Here is an 18,544-nt window from a genome sequence, read left to right on the forward strand (position 1 = left end):
TTTACAGTATATCAGTTGTTGCCTGGGGATGGAAATGTGATGGTTTCTATCCATTGAATAAACTGCAGGTCTGTGTCCAGGGCATTGACTGTTGGTTTTTAATGTCACCTTACCCTATCAAATGCCTTTTCCTCCACACTAATAAGAGAAGTTGAGAGGGGGGTTCTTGAACAGGGTTGAGTATAACATTCTTTAACCACTATATATAAATCGATCTTAGTTTCTCTTGTAGCCGGGCAATATTTTGATGTTGATCAGGCATGCCTTGACCACATTCTTTATGTGTTAGTTTAATAAAGAAATGTAATGAGCATGTGCTAAGGTCCTTTCCAGATTTAGAAATAAGTTACTGCAAACTCTTGAAAAGAAGCTGGTATCTATGCCCCTTTTAATAGCATATTAAACACGTCTGTGAGAGGCCTACCAATCTGTCTTTACATATTTATAATTTATCAGCCCAAGGTTCTGCTGATTTTCATACTTTTTATGGTGAAGACTGGTTCCTCTCTGCTCAAATATCTCCAAAAAAAAAAAAAAAAAATTGAAATCAGAGGGTTTCCTTTTTTCATATAACTTACTACTTTTTCTAATATCTATTTTATTATTCTCTAAAGATCTTTTATAAGAGGTTTTAAAGCCCCCTCTGTAAATTTTGGGATAGATAATTATTTGCTTCCCTCTATTCCAGACTGGATGGATAATATAGTCAGATGGCATTCCTTTTAGTTTTCTAATCAATAGATTATTCTTTTTATTCGCTTCCTCACACTATAATTTATTTCATATACCTGATGGTTCTTTGTGTATTACCTGTTAGTAAAATGTTTAGCATTCCCCTTAAATTGGTTGAAAATCTTGTTCAAAGCAGTCACTTTACGACAAGATTCTGGTTTTTAATGTTCAGAATTTTGTGATGAATTAGTAATGTCACTTTTTTCAACCAAAGATTGATTATTTATAGAGCTATCATCAATGTTTCACTTGAATTCTAGAGAGGGCATCTTTATATGGTGTTTATCAACATATTTGAAATATCTTATGAAATGATTCTTCTCTGGATCTATTAATAGTCAATAATAACCTCTTAGTTTTCTGCAAAATGATTTCCAGCAAGATTAAAATTCAGTTTGGTTGAAGAGCGATCTGGACACATAATATTATGTATGACAGCTTGCAGTTTTTAGGAGGATAGGCTTAATGCTAATCATTAACACTATCTTTGTGTAAAGTTTCTGGATGATGGTAAAATTGAGCACTTTTTTATTTGGATTATGGCTTTTCAACTTTTTCTCTAAATCTCATTGTTTATAAACAAATTATGAGGATAATGGAATTTGTATTTCTCTTCAGTCTCTAGGATTTAATACACAATTAAGATCTCTTCTTTGCAAGAAGTCTAGTATTCTAAACTATTTTGTTTAAAAAAAAATTGTTTGGTAATGGATATAATTTGAGTTTATTTGTGTTTCTTCAATTTTTAAGTAGCTACTGAATATTAGCCCTACCAAGAAAATATCCTAATTTGGTTTAATTAGTAGAAATTTAATTTCTTTTGAAAAGAGAATACCTACTTCGTTTCAAAAATGTTGGTGGAGTTAAAAAGCCCCACAACAACCATATTCCTCTGACGTTCTGTGTGTCTCTCCTTTTAAAAAAAAAAAAAAAAGAAAAAAAAAGAAAAAAAAATCCTGTATGCAGGTAGTGTGATGCAGTCAATAAAAATAGAAAAAAAACTGTATCTTTTAATTACATTATATAGGCATTTAGTATTTATGGAGCATGTAAACCTCTGGACGCTAATTTTTTTTTTTTTTTAACATTGCATTCTAATTTACTTAAGGCATATGTACTTTGTAATCTTTTGAACAGACTTAAAACAAATGTGTTCTTTAAGATCATCCAATCACAATACATTTTTCTGGTCCAAGTCATTACTTTTATTCCTCAAAAATTATGAGCATCAGAAGATCTATTCCTATTCAGTTTAATTTATCCTTTTGAGACTTTTTGTTGATTCAGGGGTTTGTTCGTTATAGTCCTCCCTGTTTTTTGCTCTTACTCTTCTGCTGATGTGTTCTGTTGATACAGTAATATCTAGGGGCCGCCTTGTGATAGACGCTGTGCAAGCAGTAAGACAATTCCTATACTGAAGAGCTTGAAGTCTAAAAAGAAAAGATCAGCCAATGGTAGGAAGGGAAATGAGAGGCAAAATTACTTGTTTAGGGTTACACAGCCGACCAATGAGAGAGCTAGATATAAAAATCTGTCTTCTGAATCTCAGTCCAGTTGCGTGTTCACTAGACTATATTGCATTTATTTCTTCTATAGGTTTTGGTCTTTCAACAACCAAGGTCCAGTTTGTAGCCACTCTTGCACATTTTCATGAACTGTACTATCTCTCTCTTATTAGAGATCTAGGGAAGTGCAACAGAACTCTTTTTTGAGGGAGTGAATTCCCATCCTTGAAAAGCAAATAAAAATGTAGTATGTGAAGGTTTTCCAATCCACAAAGATTCCATCGAAAATATTAAACCCCTTTCTTCCCTTGTTGTGACTGTGTAATTGAAAATTAGTTTTTCTTAACTTTTTTTTTTGCCATGATATCTCTAGAAAAGTTCTGATTCCATAATTGAAGCTAGAATACAATAACATTGATGACTAACCAGCTTGCTTTTAATATGGAGAAAAAGTTTGCACAATTCATACCCATACCAAACCTAACTATATGTACATTCTTGCTTCTAGAACTTTATTTGCATAGATAATGGAGTCCTCCTTTGTTCTTCATCCTACCTAGGAAGAATTGTAACTTGAAGGAAAACCTTCAGTGGCATATTTTGAAATTGTGCTGTAATCTCCCTAAGGTCTTTTTATCTAATTACAGAGATGCAGCAGAAAGGCCTGAGATAGGGTTACCATATGTCTGTATTTTCCCAGACATGTCTGGCTTTTTGGTTCTTAAATCGCCGTCGGGGAGGAATTTTTTAAATATCTAAAAACGTCCGGGATTTTGCCATTATTATTTTTCCCCAAAGAAGAGTTGATCATTTAAGAAAGAGAGTGAATGTTGGTCGCTCGAGCGAGTGCCCACTTTTCCCCCGCTAGCTCCCAGCACTTGCTCTGTGAAACAGTTGTTTCGCACAGCTGGGAGGGAGGGGGAGGAGGGTGGAGTTGTGGCAGGTCCGGGGGCAGTGGCACGAGCTAATACTACACCTCCCCTGTGAAGTGTCCTCTTTTTTGAAAGTTCAAATATGGTAACCCGTGTTAGAAGATCAGTATCCTATGAACTTCATACCTGTTTTTCCCCAACTCCCATTTCTCTACATTCATACTACTATTTCATTGTGCTATCACTGGCATATAGGTACGGGTTTCTGTACCCTTTTCATCTGGAGAATCCAGACTTAAGAGTTCTCCAGAGCCATATCCTAATTTGTGCGACTGAACTACTATTAAAATGAATATCTCTCAAAGGTAGACTGGTCTGTTTTGGTGGAAGTTTAAATACCTTAACATTTTTATCATGTAAACTCGCATCCTGAAGTGAAGCTTGCATAGTGAGTTTGACAGTAATTGAATCATACTCTTTTTGCCCATGGACAAATTAACCTTCTGCTTACAGGATAAATTTTAGGACTTTATTGTGTCTGGGTGTCCATTTTGTGTGAATGGTAACTTCACAAATGCTGGGAGAGCCAAAAGTTCGTATAACTTTCCCTTTTATGTAAACATCTCGTATACTAAAGGTTTCTGCATAGCATAACCATTTATGTAACCCCATGGGCATTAGGTTGGCCCCTTTTAAATATTTAAGTTTTGTTAACAGTACAATATTTCAAATTGCTGGTAACTTTATTTTATTCTCATTTCCTGTTCGTAGTTTTCTTTGTGCATTCACTTACGTTAGATTTGTTTGGAGATTAACATTAATATTGCTTGCTTATTATACTGCCCACTGTAATGTTTGTTTTTTTGGGGAGGTCTGTTTGTTTAAAAATACAAAAAATATATATATTTTTTAATCTGTGTATACTGGCTTTGAGTTATAGTATGGTTTTATGACTATTTTGCTGCCATTTTGCTGTATTACAGTATACCCATACTTTTCTCCCCAACTGTTTAGTGAGGCAAAACTGCTCAGCATAGATGAGAGTGATGGGTCCTTCAGTCCCAGTGAAGAAAAGAAGGCAAGTATTTTATATATTCAGTCATTAAAACACCTGTTAAATTTAGTTTTAAACAAAGTAGTATAGTAATCCCACTGAATTAAAAAAAATTTGAAAAATGGGTGAATGTGTTGCTTTTCTATGATGCACACTGCAAAAATATCTTGAGTTGCATTCCTTTAGTATGTTTCTCATTCTGAATTCCAGGGGGCTTGCTTGCTGTACAGTACTATATTTTCTTTTCTTCTGAACTCTGAAACTATCAGCATTTATGGTTACGTTTATCTCTAGACAACTACCAGTCTAAAACTAAATTATTTTTCCTTTGCGGAAAGACTAAATTTACTTCCTAATCTTTCTTGACCACATATGCTGATGTATTTCCTGGTTTTGAGTATGTGTGTATCTGCCAAAGGGAAGGCGGGGGAAGCAGTGAAGGGTGGTTGTGTTCTTTTGCGATTTTGATGGCAGGTGCTAAAGTATTTTGTTGGAAAGAAGTTTCATAAAGCTTGAAAATTTCAGTGTTTTGAGTAGTGGGTATGTGTAGGAAAGAAAGGCTGCCTTTCTCCCTAACAAATCACGCAAGAGATGCAACCCAATGAAACAGACCAAATGAACGATTAAGCAAATGGCTACAGGTGATGACTCCATAGATAATGAGGAATAGGCTGGATATGGCTATAGCAGTACTATTTAACTAGCAATAAAGAGCAGCCATCCATTATATTTTTAAATTGACAAGTTTATATTAATACAGGCTTAATAAATTTAACAGTAATCAAAAGGGAATAGTCCTCTATTAAGATATTTTCCAAAGCTCAAAAAGTCTGAGCAAGTAAAATGCTATCTGGAATCTGACAAAATATAGTTGAAATGCTGATATCTCAGAAAGACATCATCTTGGCAATGCAGAATAGTTTTATTTCCTATTTATTTACCTTTTTCTAGGTTTAAGGACATTGTAAAATTTTCTCTGTATAAATGGCATGTTCTCTTTTCATTTTTTGTAGTTCCTGGAATTATGCTATCCAGGACAAAACTTTAGACAGAGTTCTGAACAGAATATTATATGAAACATAATTTTAGTTTGAGTTATGAGATCTTGGGGAAAACTGTTTGAAGACCAAGGGACAGGATTTATATAGGAAACGGCTTTTGACTAGGTTTTTAGATAGAACATTAAGATCTTTAACATCTAGTACAAAGGCAACGTAAATATGGATTCCAGTGAGTATTCATATAAGTATTTCACAACTTAATAGTTGTATACTCTCATCAACCAAACATTTTGCTAATTGTCTCATTACAGTCACTACGCTGTCGACCAGGAACCGTTGGCACCAGTGGCGAGTACATAAAAACGTATGCAAGGCGAGGCAAAACTGGAAGTTATAGAGTTTTGAAAGGGAACTCAATTGGACTCAACATGCTGGCAAATAGCAAGAAACTGAGGTACAGAGTTTCCAAGTTTACTAAGTAATTGTTTAGTTAACCATCAGTTTTATTTAAACATGATATATGAATATCATTTTAGATACTTTTTTTTTTTTACTGACCGGTGTGACATTAAGGAAACTACAGCAAAGACTCTCAGTTTGCACTTTGCTAATCTGTACAGTTGGCAAGTTACAAATAAAAGTGGTCTCTCCTTTTCAGCAAAATTTAAGATCTTTTAAAATTCCATTACTCTTACAAAATGTGTTACATACCACTTACTAGTAAATGCTGAAGGCTTTCTGCACAAAAGTAACTGACCCTGGATATTCACTTGTATCTGGACTAAGTACCATTCAAGACTGCTTCTACCATCACCCAGTCTCCCATTCATCACCCTGAGGTACAGAGTGTAATGTACTCTCTCTTGGTCATAGGCTTCTGCCTCTTCCAGGCCATCTCCAGCACTAGCTGCGATGTTCCTTCATTTTCCCTCCTATAGGACATTATATCACACAAGAACCACTTTGCACTACTTCAGAGCAAGTCTTCATCAACTCTACTCACTCTCAGATTCAGCCTGAGCTCTGGTCTCAAAAGAATTGAGCACAAATGCTGATATCTTTCTATCTGGTGTTCCAGCTGCTCACCACCACTGCTGGTATTCAAAACTGACAATCCTCCTACTCTACTCCTATTCAAGTTGTAACTGAAAGCAATAGCTATATGAAACACCAGCCACAGGAAGTTCATAATATAGTTAAATTGTTTCCAGTGCAGTCAGTTCCCATCCACCCCCTGTGCAGAGAAAAGATCACAAGACCACTACATCCAGTCAATAAGTAGCCATCCTATATAAAGTCAAACAAAGCATAACCTGAACCTCAGCCTTGTGTTGATAAGCAGTAAGTTATTGGTTAGTAAGTGGTAGTGTAGCCATGTTGGTCCCACGATATGAGTGAGAGAGGGTAGGTGAGGTAATATCTTTTATTGGACTACAATTCTGTTTACAGAAGGGACTAGCTTTTGAGCTCCACAGAGACCTAACAGGGCTTTGTGGAGTTCAAAAGCTTAACCCTTCTGCCAATGGAAGTTGGTCCAATAAAAGGTACTACCCCGCCTCCCTCTCTATCTTTTATCTTTCAAAAGCTAGTCCCTTCTGTAAATAGAATTTTAGTCCAATAAAAGATGTTACCTCACCTACCCTCTCTCACTGCTATCATGGGACCAACATTGCTACACTGCTATTTGTCTCTTATTAGTGAATATGACAGTTCCAGTGACTATCTTGTCATGGAGAGTCACTTCAGCTAGTGTGCATCATAGAAACATGGAATGACCTTACATCCAGTGCTATCTCGCCTCGTTTCCTCCCACTACTCTGTACACTAAAGACTCTTGATATGGAGAAAACAAATCTGTAAATGGTCAAACCATTCTGTTCCTAACCATACAATTTCCAGCTACATGTAGTCTGATCTGAGTCCTTGGACCGAATATAAATATAAGGAATACAAGAACTTCAGGCTGAAATGAGAAACCTCCTTGGCCCCAGATAGGAAGAAGCTGTTACACTGGTCCATAGCGAAACACCCATGAGCAGTCTGCCCCCCAAATTTGAAAACCTATGTGAAACTAACTTCACCTGACAGAAGAACTATATGCAAACTCGACTGCTTTGATTTAGCATTTCTCCAATAGCATGCAAGCGTGTAATGCGCATGGGTCAAACTCATCTCTTCTAAATTCTACAAGCAATGGAAGAGGAGTTGATTTTATTTTAATTTTTAATTTTAATTACTGGGGAGATGCTGAAATGCTACTCTGGTGAAGGACATATAAAAACCTACATCCATCAGATAAACAAAGTATATTTTTTCCTGCATTTGTTTTCTTTTGCTTATTTAATTTTGCCAAGTAGCAAGTACCTTGCAATGGGTGTTCCAATTATTTAGTGAGATTCTGCACTAAATGTTCATTTTTGGTGTAATTTTTCTGTAGTACAATAAATTAAGTGACTCAGATTTGCCTATAAAGGGTATTTCACTCTAACAGTTGTATATAAAGAACTATAAAGTAAAGTTATTTGTTTGGAATAAGCTTTAAATAGCTATAATTTACAATGCAAAAGTTTATTGCTACACGGAGATTTAATTAAATCTCCCATATCTAAAACTTCTCTGAACTCCATGAAGACTGACAGTAGATTTCTTTTGCAGGTGCAGAGAAATAGTTTCTTCTTTTCAGTTTATTCCATTAGTTCATTTGAATGATGAGTCCATTAGTTAAGAAACAAATGGGGAGTTGAAAAAGAAGGAAAGCAAGCTTTCTTCTTCCAATCTATGAGAGGATGAGATCTACTAGCTGTAAGATCTTACAGCATGTGGTGACCAGAAACAGTCAGCTCAGCTCACTAACTAGAGATACCACTCCTTTGTTTTAAGAAATGTTAGTTTTAATTGGAAAATTCATTTTGATAAACTTTTCCGTCTTATAGATATAGCACATTTAAGGTAGTTTAATTAGCTTAAAAAAATTAGTGCTGTTTTGCACTCTAGTAATTAAATTTGAATTTACATCCAAAAAGGGCTGGATAAAAACTGCAAGTAAAAATTTAATCATCCAGTAAATGAGAAATGCATCATTCACCATTTTCTAACATAATAAAAAAAAAATTAAGAAACTGAAGGTAAGCTATATAGTTGTTCAATAAATGTGCATAGATACACTATATCTTCTTGGTTAACAAAAAGAGGCACCAAATTTAGCGTAAAGCTATATTTAGTTGCAGCTAAATTTGTTTTAATGGTTATCGACCAATGAGAATCAACCTTTCTTTAGGAAAATAAAGTATAAACGCAAAACACTGTTAAAATCACGAACGAAGGCATGAATGAAAAACACCACCTTGGCTGCAATGAACATTTTTGATGGTGTTGAAACTATTACTGGTATCTCTTACCGCTAACTGCTTTTCTGACTTCGGTCATTTAATCTGGTCAGGAATGTGATTATCCTACAAGCAGTTATCTTCGTTTAATACTGAAGTGCAGCATCTCCTAACTTTTATATATTACATGCATCACAAGAAAGGCCAAAAATATATTTTTCCTGTTTTTGTATATTTTGTTCTGTAGATTTACATAATTGGGACCAGTTTGTTTATTGTGAACATTAATGTGCCCACTGATGTACAATATGAAGGGTACTCAGCAGTAATTCTCTTGAGTTTTGGACATCTAATTCTCAGCAGACTGAAAAGTTTAGTCATACAATTAAATCACAGAATTAGCTGTGAGCAGATGAGATTTATGAAATTCCTGAATTCCTCAGTGATAGTCTGAGACCTTGGGAAGTCACTGTGCTTCAATTCCTCTCCTCTTCCTCCCCACCCCCCATTTGTAAAATGAGGATTATATAACCCACCTATATAAGATATGTTTTTAGATCGTCTGATGAAAAGCATTTAAATTAATGTAGCAGTATTGTAAATCAGTGTTTTTCCTAACGTGGGTGAATGCCTGGCAGTGAGGAGGATTGTGCAGGTTGGGTGAGCACTGATACATGGTCTCAGCTTTAATTTAAAAAGAAAAAAAAAAAAAGGTGTGTGGGGGGGTGTCTAGCTGTTATGGTTACAGTAATACGCATGCATTATAGAACTATAGGACTGGAAGGGACTTTGAGAGGTCATCTTGTCCAGTCCCCTGCACTCATGGACTAAGTATTATCTAGACCAGGGGTTCTCAAACTGGGGGTCGGGACCGCTCTGGGGGTTGTGAGGTTATTACATGGGGGGTTGTGAGCTGTTAGCCTCCACCCCAAACCCTCTTTGCTTCCAGCATTTATAATGGTGTTAAATATATGAACAAGTGTTTTTAATTTGGGGGGGGGGAGGGGAGGGTCACACTCAGAGGCTTGCTATGTGAAAGGGGTCACCAGTACAAAAGTTTGAGAACCACTGATCTAGACCATCCCTGACAGGTGTTTCTCTAACCTGCTCCTAAAAATCTCCAGTGATGGAGATTCCACAACCTCCCTAGGCAATTTATTCCAATGCTTAACTACCCTAGCAGGAAGTTTTTCCTAAAGTCCAACTTAAATCGCCCTTGCTGCATTTTAAGCCCATTCCTTCTTGTCCTATCCTCAGAGGTTGAGAACAATAATTTTTTTTCCCTCTTCCTTGTAACAACTTTTTATGTACTTGAAAACTGTTATGTCCCCCATTAGTCTTCTCTTTTTTCCAGACTAAACAAAGCCAATTTTTTCAATCTTCCCTTACAGATCATATTTTCTACACCTTTAATAATTTTTGTTGCTCTTCTCTGGACTTTCCCCAGTTTGTTCACATCTTTCTTGAAATGTGGTGCCCAGAACGATACAGTACTCCAGTTGAGGCTTAATCAGCACTGAATAGAGTGGAAGAATTGCTTCTCTTTTCTTGCTTATAACACTCCTGCTAATAAATCCCAGAATGATGTTTTTTGTTTTGTTTTTTTTTTTTTGTTTTGTTTTTTTTTTTTTTTTGCAACAGTATTACACTATTGACTCATTTAGCTTATGGTCCATTATGACCCCCCAGATCCCCTTTCCGCAGTACTACTTCCTAGACAGTCATTTTCCATTTTGTATGTGTGCAAATGATTGTTTCTTCCTAAATGGAGTACTTTTCATTTGTCCTTGTTGAATTTCATCCTATTTTCTTCAGACCATTTCTCTAGTTTGTCCAGATCATTTTGAATTTTAATCCTGTCCTCCAAAGCACTTGCAACTGCTCCTAGCTTGGTATCGTCCACAAACTTTATAAGTTTACTCTCTATACCATTATCTAAATCATTGATGAAGATATTGAACAGAAACTGACCCAGAACTGATCCCTGTGGGACCCCACTAGTTATGCCCTTCCAGCATGACTGTGAACCACTGATAACTACTCTCTGGGAACGGTTTTCCAACCAGTTTTGCACCCACCATGGTTGTAGCTCCATCTAGGTTGCATTTCCCCAGTTTTGTTTATGAGACAGTCATGTGAGACGGTATTAAAAGCTTTACTAAGGTCAAGATATACCACATCTACTGCTTTCCCCCCCCAGCCACAAAGCTTTCTTTGACAGGGTAACATGTCATCAGGTTGGTTTGACACACTTTGTTCTTGACAAATCCATGCTAACTCTTACTTACCACCTTATTATCTTCTTGCTGTTTGCAAATTGATTGCTTAATTATTTGCTCTGTTATCTTTCTGGGTACAGAAGTTAAGCTGACTGGTCTGTAATTCTCCGGGTTGTCCTTATTTAACTTCTTACAGATTGGCACTATATTTGCCCTTTTCCAGTTGTCTGGAATCTCTCCGGTCTTCCATGACTTTTCAAAGATCGCTAATGGCTCAGATATCTCCTCAGTCAGCTCCTTGAGTATTCTAGGACGCATTTCACCAGGCCCTGGTGACTTGAAGACATCTAACTTGTCTAAGTAATTTTTAACTTGTTCTTTTCCTATTTTGATCCAACCTCATTTTCACTGACATTCACTATGTTAGATGTCCAGTCACCACCAACCTTCTTGGGGAAAACTGAAACAAAGAAGTCATTAAGCACCTCTGCCATTTCCACTTTTTTGGCCCCCCCCGCTGAGTAACGGGTCTACCCTCTCTTTGGTCTGGTCTTGCTTGTAATATATTTGTGGAATATTTGTTCCTTTTATGTCTCTAGCTAGTTTGATCTCATTTTGTGCCTTAGCCTTTCTAATTTTGTCCCTACATACTTGTGTTATTTGTTTATATTCATCCTTTGTAATTTGACCTAGTTACCACTTTTTGTAGGACTCCTTTTATTTATTTTTTTCATTATTATTTTTAGATCACTGAAGATCTCCTGGTTAAGCCAGGGTGGTCTCTTGCCATACTTCCTATCTTTCCTACACAGTGGGATAGTTTGCTCTTGTGCCCTTAATAATGTCTCTCTTTGAAGAACTGCTAACTGTCTTCAATTGTTTTTCCCCTTAAACTTGCTTCCCATGGGATCTGATCTACCAACTCCCTGAGTTTTCTAAAGTGTGCCTTCTTGAAATCCATTGTCTTTATTTTGCTGTTCTTCCTCCTACCAATCCTTAGAATCATGAACTCTACCATTTCATGATCACCTTCACCCAAGCTGCCTTTCACTTTCATATTCTCAAACAGTTCCTCCCTATTTGTCAAAATCAAATCTAGAACAGCCTCTCTCCAAGTAGCTTTCTCCACCTTATGAATTAAAAAATTGTCTTCAGTACATTCCAGGAACTTGTTAGATAATCTGTGCCTTACTGTTATTTTTCCAAACAGGTATCTGAGTAGTTGAAGTCCCCCATCACCACCAAGTCCTGTGCTTTGGATGATGGCTAGTTGTTTAAAAAAAGCCGCATCCACCTCTTCTGCCTGGTTAGGTAGTCTGTAGTAGACCCCTACCATGACATCACCCTTGTTTTTTACTCCTTTTTATCCTTACCTGGAGACATTCAAGAAGTCTGTCTCCTATTTCCATCCCAACCTCAGTCCAAGCATATACGTTTTTAATATATAAGGCAACACCTCGTCCCTTGTTTCCTTGCCTGTCCTTCCTGAGGAAGCTGTTCCCTGTGATGCCAACTATGTCATAGTTGTGTTTATTTACTAGCATTTTGAATTCTTCCTGTTTATTCCTCATACTTCTCGTGTTAGTATACAGACATCTAAGATACTGATTTGATTCCCCTCTTCCAGTTCTGTCTCGTCTCTTCTTTATCCCTACTATAACAGCCCATGCTCTCCTCCCCCCCCACCCCCAAAAAAAAATTCTAAACCCTTCTCCCAGGTCTCCATGTTTTTGACTTACCTGTGGGCTTTGGTCACCTGCCCCCTAGTTTAAAGCCTTCCTCATTAGGTTAGCCAGTCTGTATCCAAATATGCTCTTTCCCCTTCCTCAGTAGGCGGACCCCATCTCTGCTTAGCAGGCCTTCTTGCTGGAACAGCATCTTCGCATCCTGGAGGTGAATGCCTGGCTGCATCTGTGTCTGCCTGGGCCCCACCCCTTACCCTTTACCAGAAGGATCAAAGAGAACACCACCTGTGCCCCCAACTCTTTCACCCTTACTCCCAGAGCCCTGTAGTCACTTCTGACCTGATTATAGGTAGAGCTGGTAGCAACATATAATTCAGGTTGCCAAACACCTTCCGTTGCAAGACCCTGTTTCATTTGTTGTTTATAACAACTATTCGGACTGTAATTTCCCATGCCGGATGTGTGCCTTGAGCTGCTTTTTTTTTTTTTTAATGTTTCAGCAAAATTCAGCCGTTTCTAAGAACAAAGTTGGGGAGAAATATATTATTTTGCCCACATTAAGTGCCTATGTCCATTTCATTAGGAAGTTTTATCATCTCCGTACTTTGAAATATGATCTTGAAATTTGGCAGGGCTGTCATCCTGCTGTCAGTCATGTGCCTTTTGTCACCCCCTGTCCAAATTGGCCAAGTTAAAAGCCTCCCAAAAACTGCAGTTCGCATATGCTTAATAGAGACTTGTTAGTTTGGCAGTTAAATTGTCTGAAGATTCCATTTTGCACTGAGCATGCTCAAGCCCAGGGCTGTGGATGCTGAGCAGGTGTTTTCCTGCAGTTGCTTCTTTTGGTAGCCAGGAGCCATTGTAGCATGAGGCACAGGAACTGAAAGCAAGAAGTCTGTGTAGTCAGTGGTATGTGCACATTCAGTGGTGTGAGCACATCTGCCCCCTGCCACCAGGGATAACCTATTATACTGCATTCAGATAGTTGTCTTGCTTAGGAAAGGTGTTTGAGACCAAGAGCTATTGACTTTGATTGGCTCTCAGCTGTTGGCCCAGCTTCGTGTAACAATGGCTTTTCTACTCAAGGGCCTGCCGTCATGCAGGCAAGAGAGAGGTGTGGCTGGAGCTTCTCAGTTTTGTGTATGTCATAGAGGGGAGACCCTGTTTAAGAGTAGGGTTCTTCTTTGTGTAGGAGGGGGTGGAGATTAGGAGTAACCATCACCAAATATGAGGAGGACTTGCAGAAGAAAGAAGGCAGGAGAGACTCTGCTTTCCTGAAGTGCTTATGAACCTCAGACTCACAGAAAGGGTAAGATTAGTCCAAGGGAGGGTGTATCTCAGGACTTCAGTTATTTTCAAAGGTCTTGAACTCTCTAGAGTGCTTTGAGTAAAGCTTCTCTGGTTAAGAAGTTCCATTGTTAACTCTGTTCTTGTTTTCTGCCATGTTGTCCCCATGTTATCTAGTCAAGATAATTAAGTCCCAGGCAGACTGCGAAGAGCTACAAAAGGATCTCTCAAAACTTGGGTGACTGGGCAACAAAATGGCAGATGAAATTCAATATTGATAAATGCAAAGTAATGCACATTGGAAAACATAATTCCAACTATACATATAAAATGAATGGGGTCTAAATTAGCTGTTACTACTCAAGAAAGGGATCTTGGAGTCATTGTGGATAGTTCTCTGAAAACACCTACTCAATGTGCAGCTACAGTCAAAAAAGTGAACAGAATGTTGCGAATCATTAAGAAAGGGATAGATAATAAGACAGAAAATATCATATTGCCTCTATATAAATCAATGGTATGCCCACATCTTGAATACTGTGTGCAGATGTGGTCGCCCCATTTCAAAAAAGATATAGTGGAACTGGAAAAGGTTCAGAAAAGGGTAACAAAAATGATTAGAGGTACAGAACAGCTTCCATATGAGAAGAGATTAAGAAGACTGGGACTTTTTCAGCTTGGAAAAGAGACCACTACGGGTGGGGGCTACGATGGAGGTCTATAAAATCATGACTGTTGTGGAGAAAGTAAATAGGGAAGTGTTGTTTACTCCTCCTCATAACAAGAACTAGGGGTCACCAAATGAAAGTAATAGGAGGTTTAAAACAAAAGGAAGTATTTCTTCACACAACGCACAGTCAGCCTGTGGAACCCTCTTTGCCAGAGGATGTTGTGAAGGCCAAGACTATAACAGAGTTCAAAAAAGAACTTGATATATTCATGGAGGATAGGTCCAGTGATGGCTATTAGCCAGGATTGACAGGGATGGTGTTCCTAGCCTCTGTTTGCCAGAAGCTAGGAGTGGGAATGGATCACTTGATGATTACCTGTTCTGTTCATTCCCTCTGGGGCACCTGGCATTTGCCACTGTCGGAAGACCGGACACTGGGCTAGATGGAGCTTTGGTCTGACCCAGTGTGGCTGTTCTTATGTTCAAAGGTGTTAAATTAGAAGCCCGGAGTGTCCGCATCTGAGGTGGAGCTCGAAGGACTGCGTGTAAGCAGCTGAGGAAGCTCACAGGTTTTAAGCAGTGATTTGTGGGATTTAGAGTGGCTGCGTGGCAGTGCTCTATGGCCCATGGACCGCCCTCTGACAAGAGTTCTGAGACTGGGCATATGCTGTATAGACCAAAGCTAGAAATAGTGATTAGATTCTACCCAGACCCAACCAACTTGAATTTGGCGGCTGGGTCCACTTGCAACAGACTAGTGATTACGGCTGGGTACTGGGCTTGGTTGTAACAAACTGAGCCACTAATTAATAATGAACATAGTACAACTAAATTCAATATACTTGAGGGAGTAATTGTGCCAGTCACTAGCACTGTACTGAACATTAGGAAGGTCTTTAACCTTTTCCCTTTTTTTTTCCTTAAGTTAAAAACACATTGAAATCAAAAGTGAAATTAAAATCCTTACACACAATACAGCAGCTCCTTAAAGGTAGCACATTTCTTCCTGAACGCATTCATATTGCTGAACTAAAAAGTAAGGCGGAACAAAAATGCAGAACAAAGAACACATCTCTGTAATATATGAGGGTACAATGCAGACTGAGCAGCTTCCTCTCTAACCTGAGGTGCCCTTTACAATGCTTTCCTGCTGTAGCCATCAGCCTGGACTGCTCACAAACAGCCCCCAGCATGCAAGTCACTACTGGCTGTGTGTGTGCGTGCGTGCGCTGCAGCCAGCCACACTTTAGCTCTTACCAGCCTTGGTGATACTGCAGAGTGACCTAAACAGACTCCCAGTCTTAGATTTTTCCCCAGAAATGTATGTCCTGTACTGCCCAGCCCTCTTCTGGACTTAATATAATACAAGTTTATATTAAGTTTGTTATTGCTTCAGTAGAAATAATATGCACATAACATGCCACCTCAGATGGAGTTTCCCACACATTTCAGTTTAATCACATTGGATTAGATAAAACAAATGTATTAACTACAAAGAGATTTTAAGTGAGTTTAAGTAATGAGGCATAAAAGTCAGAAATGGTTACAAGAAAATGAAGTTAAAATACTACCGGTGCCTAACTTAACAAATTTTCTCACCATATGCTTTCAGCAGTATTACTGACCAAATTTCTTAGATCAGGATCCCTTCTCCCAGAATTCAACAAATGCTTCCTTTGTTGCTTCTGGTGCCATGAATGTGGTGGGCAGGGAGAGAGAGGGTGTGCTTAGCTATATTTGTTCCTCCTTTTTATAGTGTCAGTCCCCTTATTGAAAAACATGTTCAGCCGAGATTCAGGAGACCAAATCTATGTGGAAGGATGTCCCTGCTGCTTTTTCCTCACTGACTTGAGCGTCCTTTGTTTCCCTTCCTGCTTGATGGCTCTGTTCACTGCTTAAATGCAACTTAAGCAGAGCACACACATTCCTCTGTTCGAGACAAACCTGTCCTGCCAACCTCAGTTTGGAATGTGTTAATAACACTGTACAGTGGAATCTTATAACTTTTCTCATATAGTGTTGTCACACACATTTTATCAGGACAATGACTGGCAAATTATGAGTTTTCAAATGGTACCTCACAAGGCATACTTTTCATAATGATTATTATGATAGTGATATGTGAGGTGTGGACACACATACATTTTGTCATGCTGTCCCACCCCAGTATTATGGCTAAATGGCAAGGTATGATATGTTGTTTCAGCCACAAAGTTACCCTTTATAAAATGGAAATACTTCCCAAGCAAAGTCAATAGAAAGGACCATGTACTGTAGCAAATAAAATGTAATATGGAAGTTAAGGGAAAAGAAGGGTTTTGAAGAGCAAATAGACAAAAATATAAAAATTAACAAAATAGAGGGCTGTGTGGGATCTGGATTTTTTTTTTTTCCCTGTTCCGGAGCAGAGCAAAACAAAATTTTGAAATCTCGTGCAAAACAAAATTCTGAAAATAACAATCACAGAACCCTGGTTTGGCTCAGTTGAAGTGTTTTGTTTAGAAAGTAAAATATAGAATAAATCAAACTCATCTTGAAATAAAAATTGAAACATTGTTTTGCATAATTTATAAAAACATTGTCAGGGTTTTTTTTAAAGAAAATTTTGTTGAAAGAGGCACATTTTCTGATCCACTCTAATAACATACTGTAAGTGCATCACAAGATGGAAGCCTATGTGAAAGAATGGGTGACTCCATTGCACTACCAGGGAGTGATTTATTTGTGTAATAATATTGAAGTGAAGCAGCATAATTTCTTTGTATCTATCTTTACCACAAAAGACAGGAAGGAAATAGCTATCCCTGATTTTCCTTTTTTTCAGGTAAGTGTTGTCAGAGATTGACATGTCAAAAGAGGAGGTGCCTTAATAAAAGAAAACAAAAGATCAGGTGTATAAATGGGGTCTTGGATGAGGAATACGAAGCAGTGAGCCTGCCTGCAGTATTTAGTAAATTGACTGAAAAAACAGTTAAGATGAACAAAACAATAAGTATAAACCAGCATGAAAATTATGCATCTATGAGCGTTCTTTGAGCATGTGAACCAAATAATAGATAAAGGGATCCTAGTTGACATTGATTTGGACTTTGAAAAAACCTTTCACAAAGTCCCTCATGAGGCTAAAAAGGAAAACCAAGCAGGCCTGGGAGAGAGGCAAACTACTCTGAGGGATTAAAACTGGCTAACAGACAGAAAATGAAGAGTAGAAATAGCTGATCAATTTTAAGTATGGCAGAGGGTAACAGTGGGGTGTCCACAGGATTGATATTCGAATCGGTGTTCAATATGTTAATGATTTGGAAAGGGAAGTGAATAGTGAGGTCAGACTTTTGTGGATTGCACAAAACTATTTAAGTCAAGATATGAAAAGAATCCTATGATATGAAAAGGACCGAACAAAGCTAGGTAAATACTGATGATGTGTGGTGACTGATTACCTCGCATTAGTCAACAATGAACTTCATGTGTATATGGGAGGGAATAATTTGAACTACTCATTCACATTATTGGATTCTAAATCAAAGTTCATCGCTGTGGAAAAAAAAGCAGTTTATCATTGTGGACAACTCAATGAAAACCTCTACTCTTTTGGTTTCCATTGCATATTGATTACTCATCATGCTAAGATTTATAAAGAGGGGGGAGAAAATAGTGGAAAATATTATTCCATTATAAAACGTGATGATTTTCCCATATCATGAATGCTGTGCTAAATTCTCTAAAATAATTATATCAAAGGTGGTAGAGCTCCAGAGATAAGCAGGTGATTAGTCATAAAAAAACTTCCAAAGGGGAGAGTGACTAGATTAGGACTGCTTAAAGAGACAAGTAGGAAGAAACATAAGACTTAACAGTGGTTCTCAAACTTTTGTACAGTGACCCCTTTCACATAGCAAGCCTCTGAGTGTGACCCTCCTTATATATTAAAAACCCTTGTTGGTATATTTAACACCATTATAAATGCTGGAGGCAAAGCGGGGCTTAGGGTGGAGGCTTGCAGCTCATGACCCCCCATGTGACCTCTTGAGGGGTACTGACCTCCAGTTTGAGAACCGCTGACTTAAAACAAAAAAAACCCCACAAAAACAAAATCAAAGGAATGAATGAAAATGAAGGCAGCTAAATTTAAAAAAAAAAAAAAAGATTCCTTTTGAACACAATGCCTAATTAACTTGGGGAACTCATGGCCA

The 18,544-nt window shown here is 37.8% G+C and overlaps 1 protein-coding gene across 12 annotated transcripts in view; it reads left to right on the forward strand.

Moving 5' to 3' along the window:
• SENP6 (SUMO specific peptidase 6) overlaps positions 1-18,544 on the forward strand; it is a 158,872-nt gene that overhangs the window by 28,168 nt on the left and 112,160 nt on the right. For all 12 annotated transcript variants that reach the window (XR_013635546.1, XM_073336489.1, XM_078852111.1 and 9 more), the window contains exons 3-4: positions 4,124-4,187; positions 5,476-5,618. Coding sequence is in view for 11 of the 12 variants with exons in the window: in XM_073336489.1 (XP_073192590.1) it covers positions 4,124-4,187; positions 5,476-5,618 (207 nt within the window). In the remaining variant the exon portion in view is untranslated. The remainder of the gene's footprint in view (positions 1-4,123; positions 4,188-5,475; positions 5,619-18,544) is intronic.

Source organism: Lepidochelys kempii, chromosome 3 (genome assembly GCF_965140285.1).
Source record: "Lepidochelys kempii isolate rLepKem1 chromosome 3, rLepKem1.hap1, whole genome shotgun sequence".
Lineage (NCBI taxonomy): Eukaryota > Metazoa > Chordata > Testudines > Cheloniidae > Lepidochelys > Lepidochelys kempii.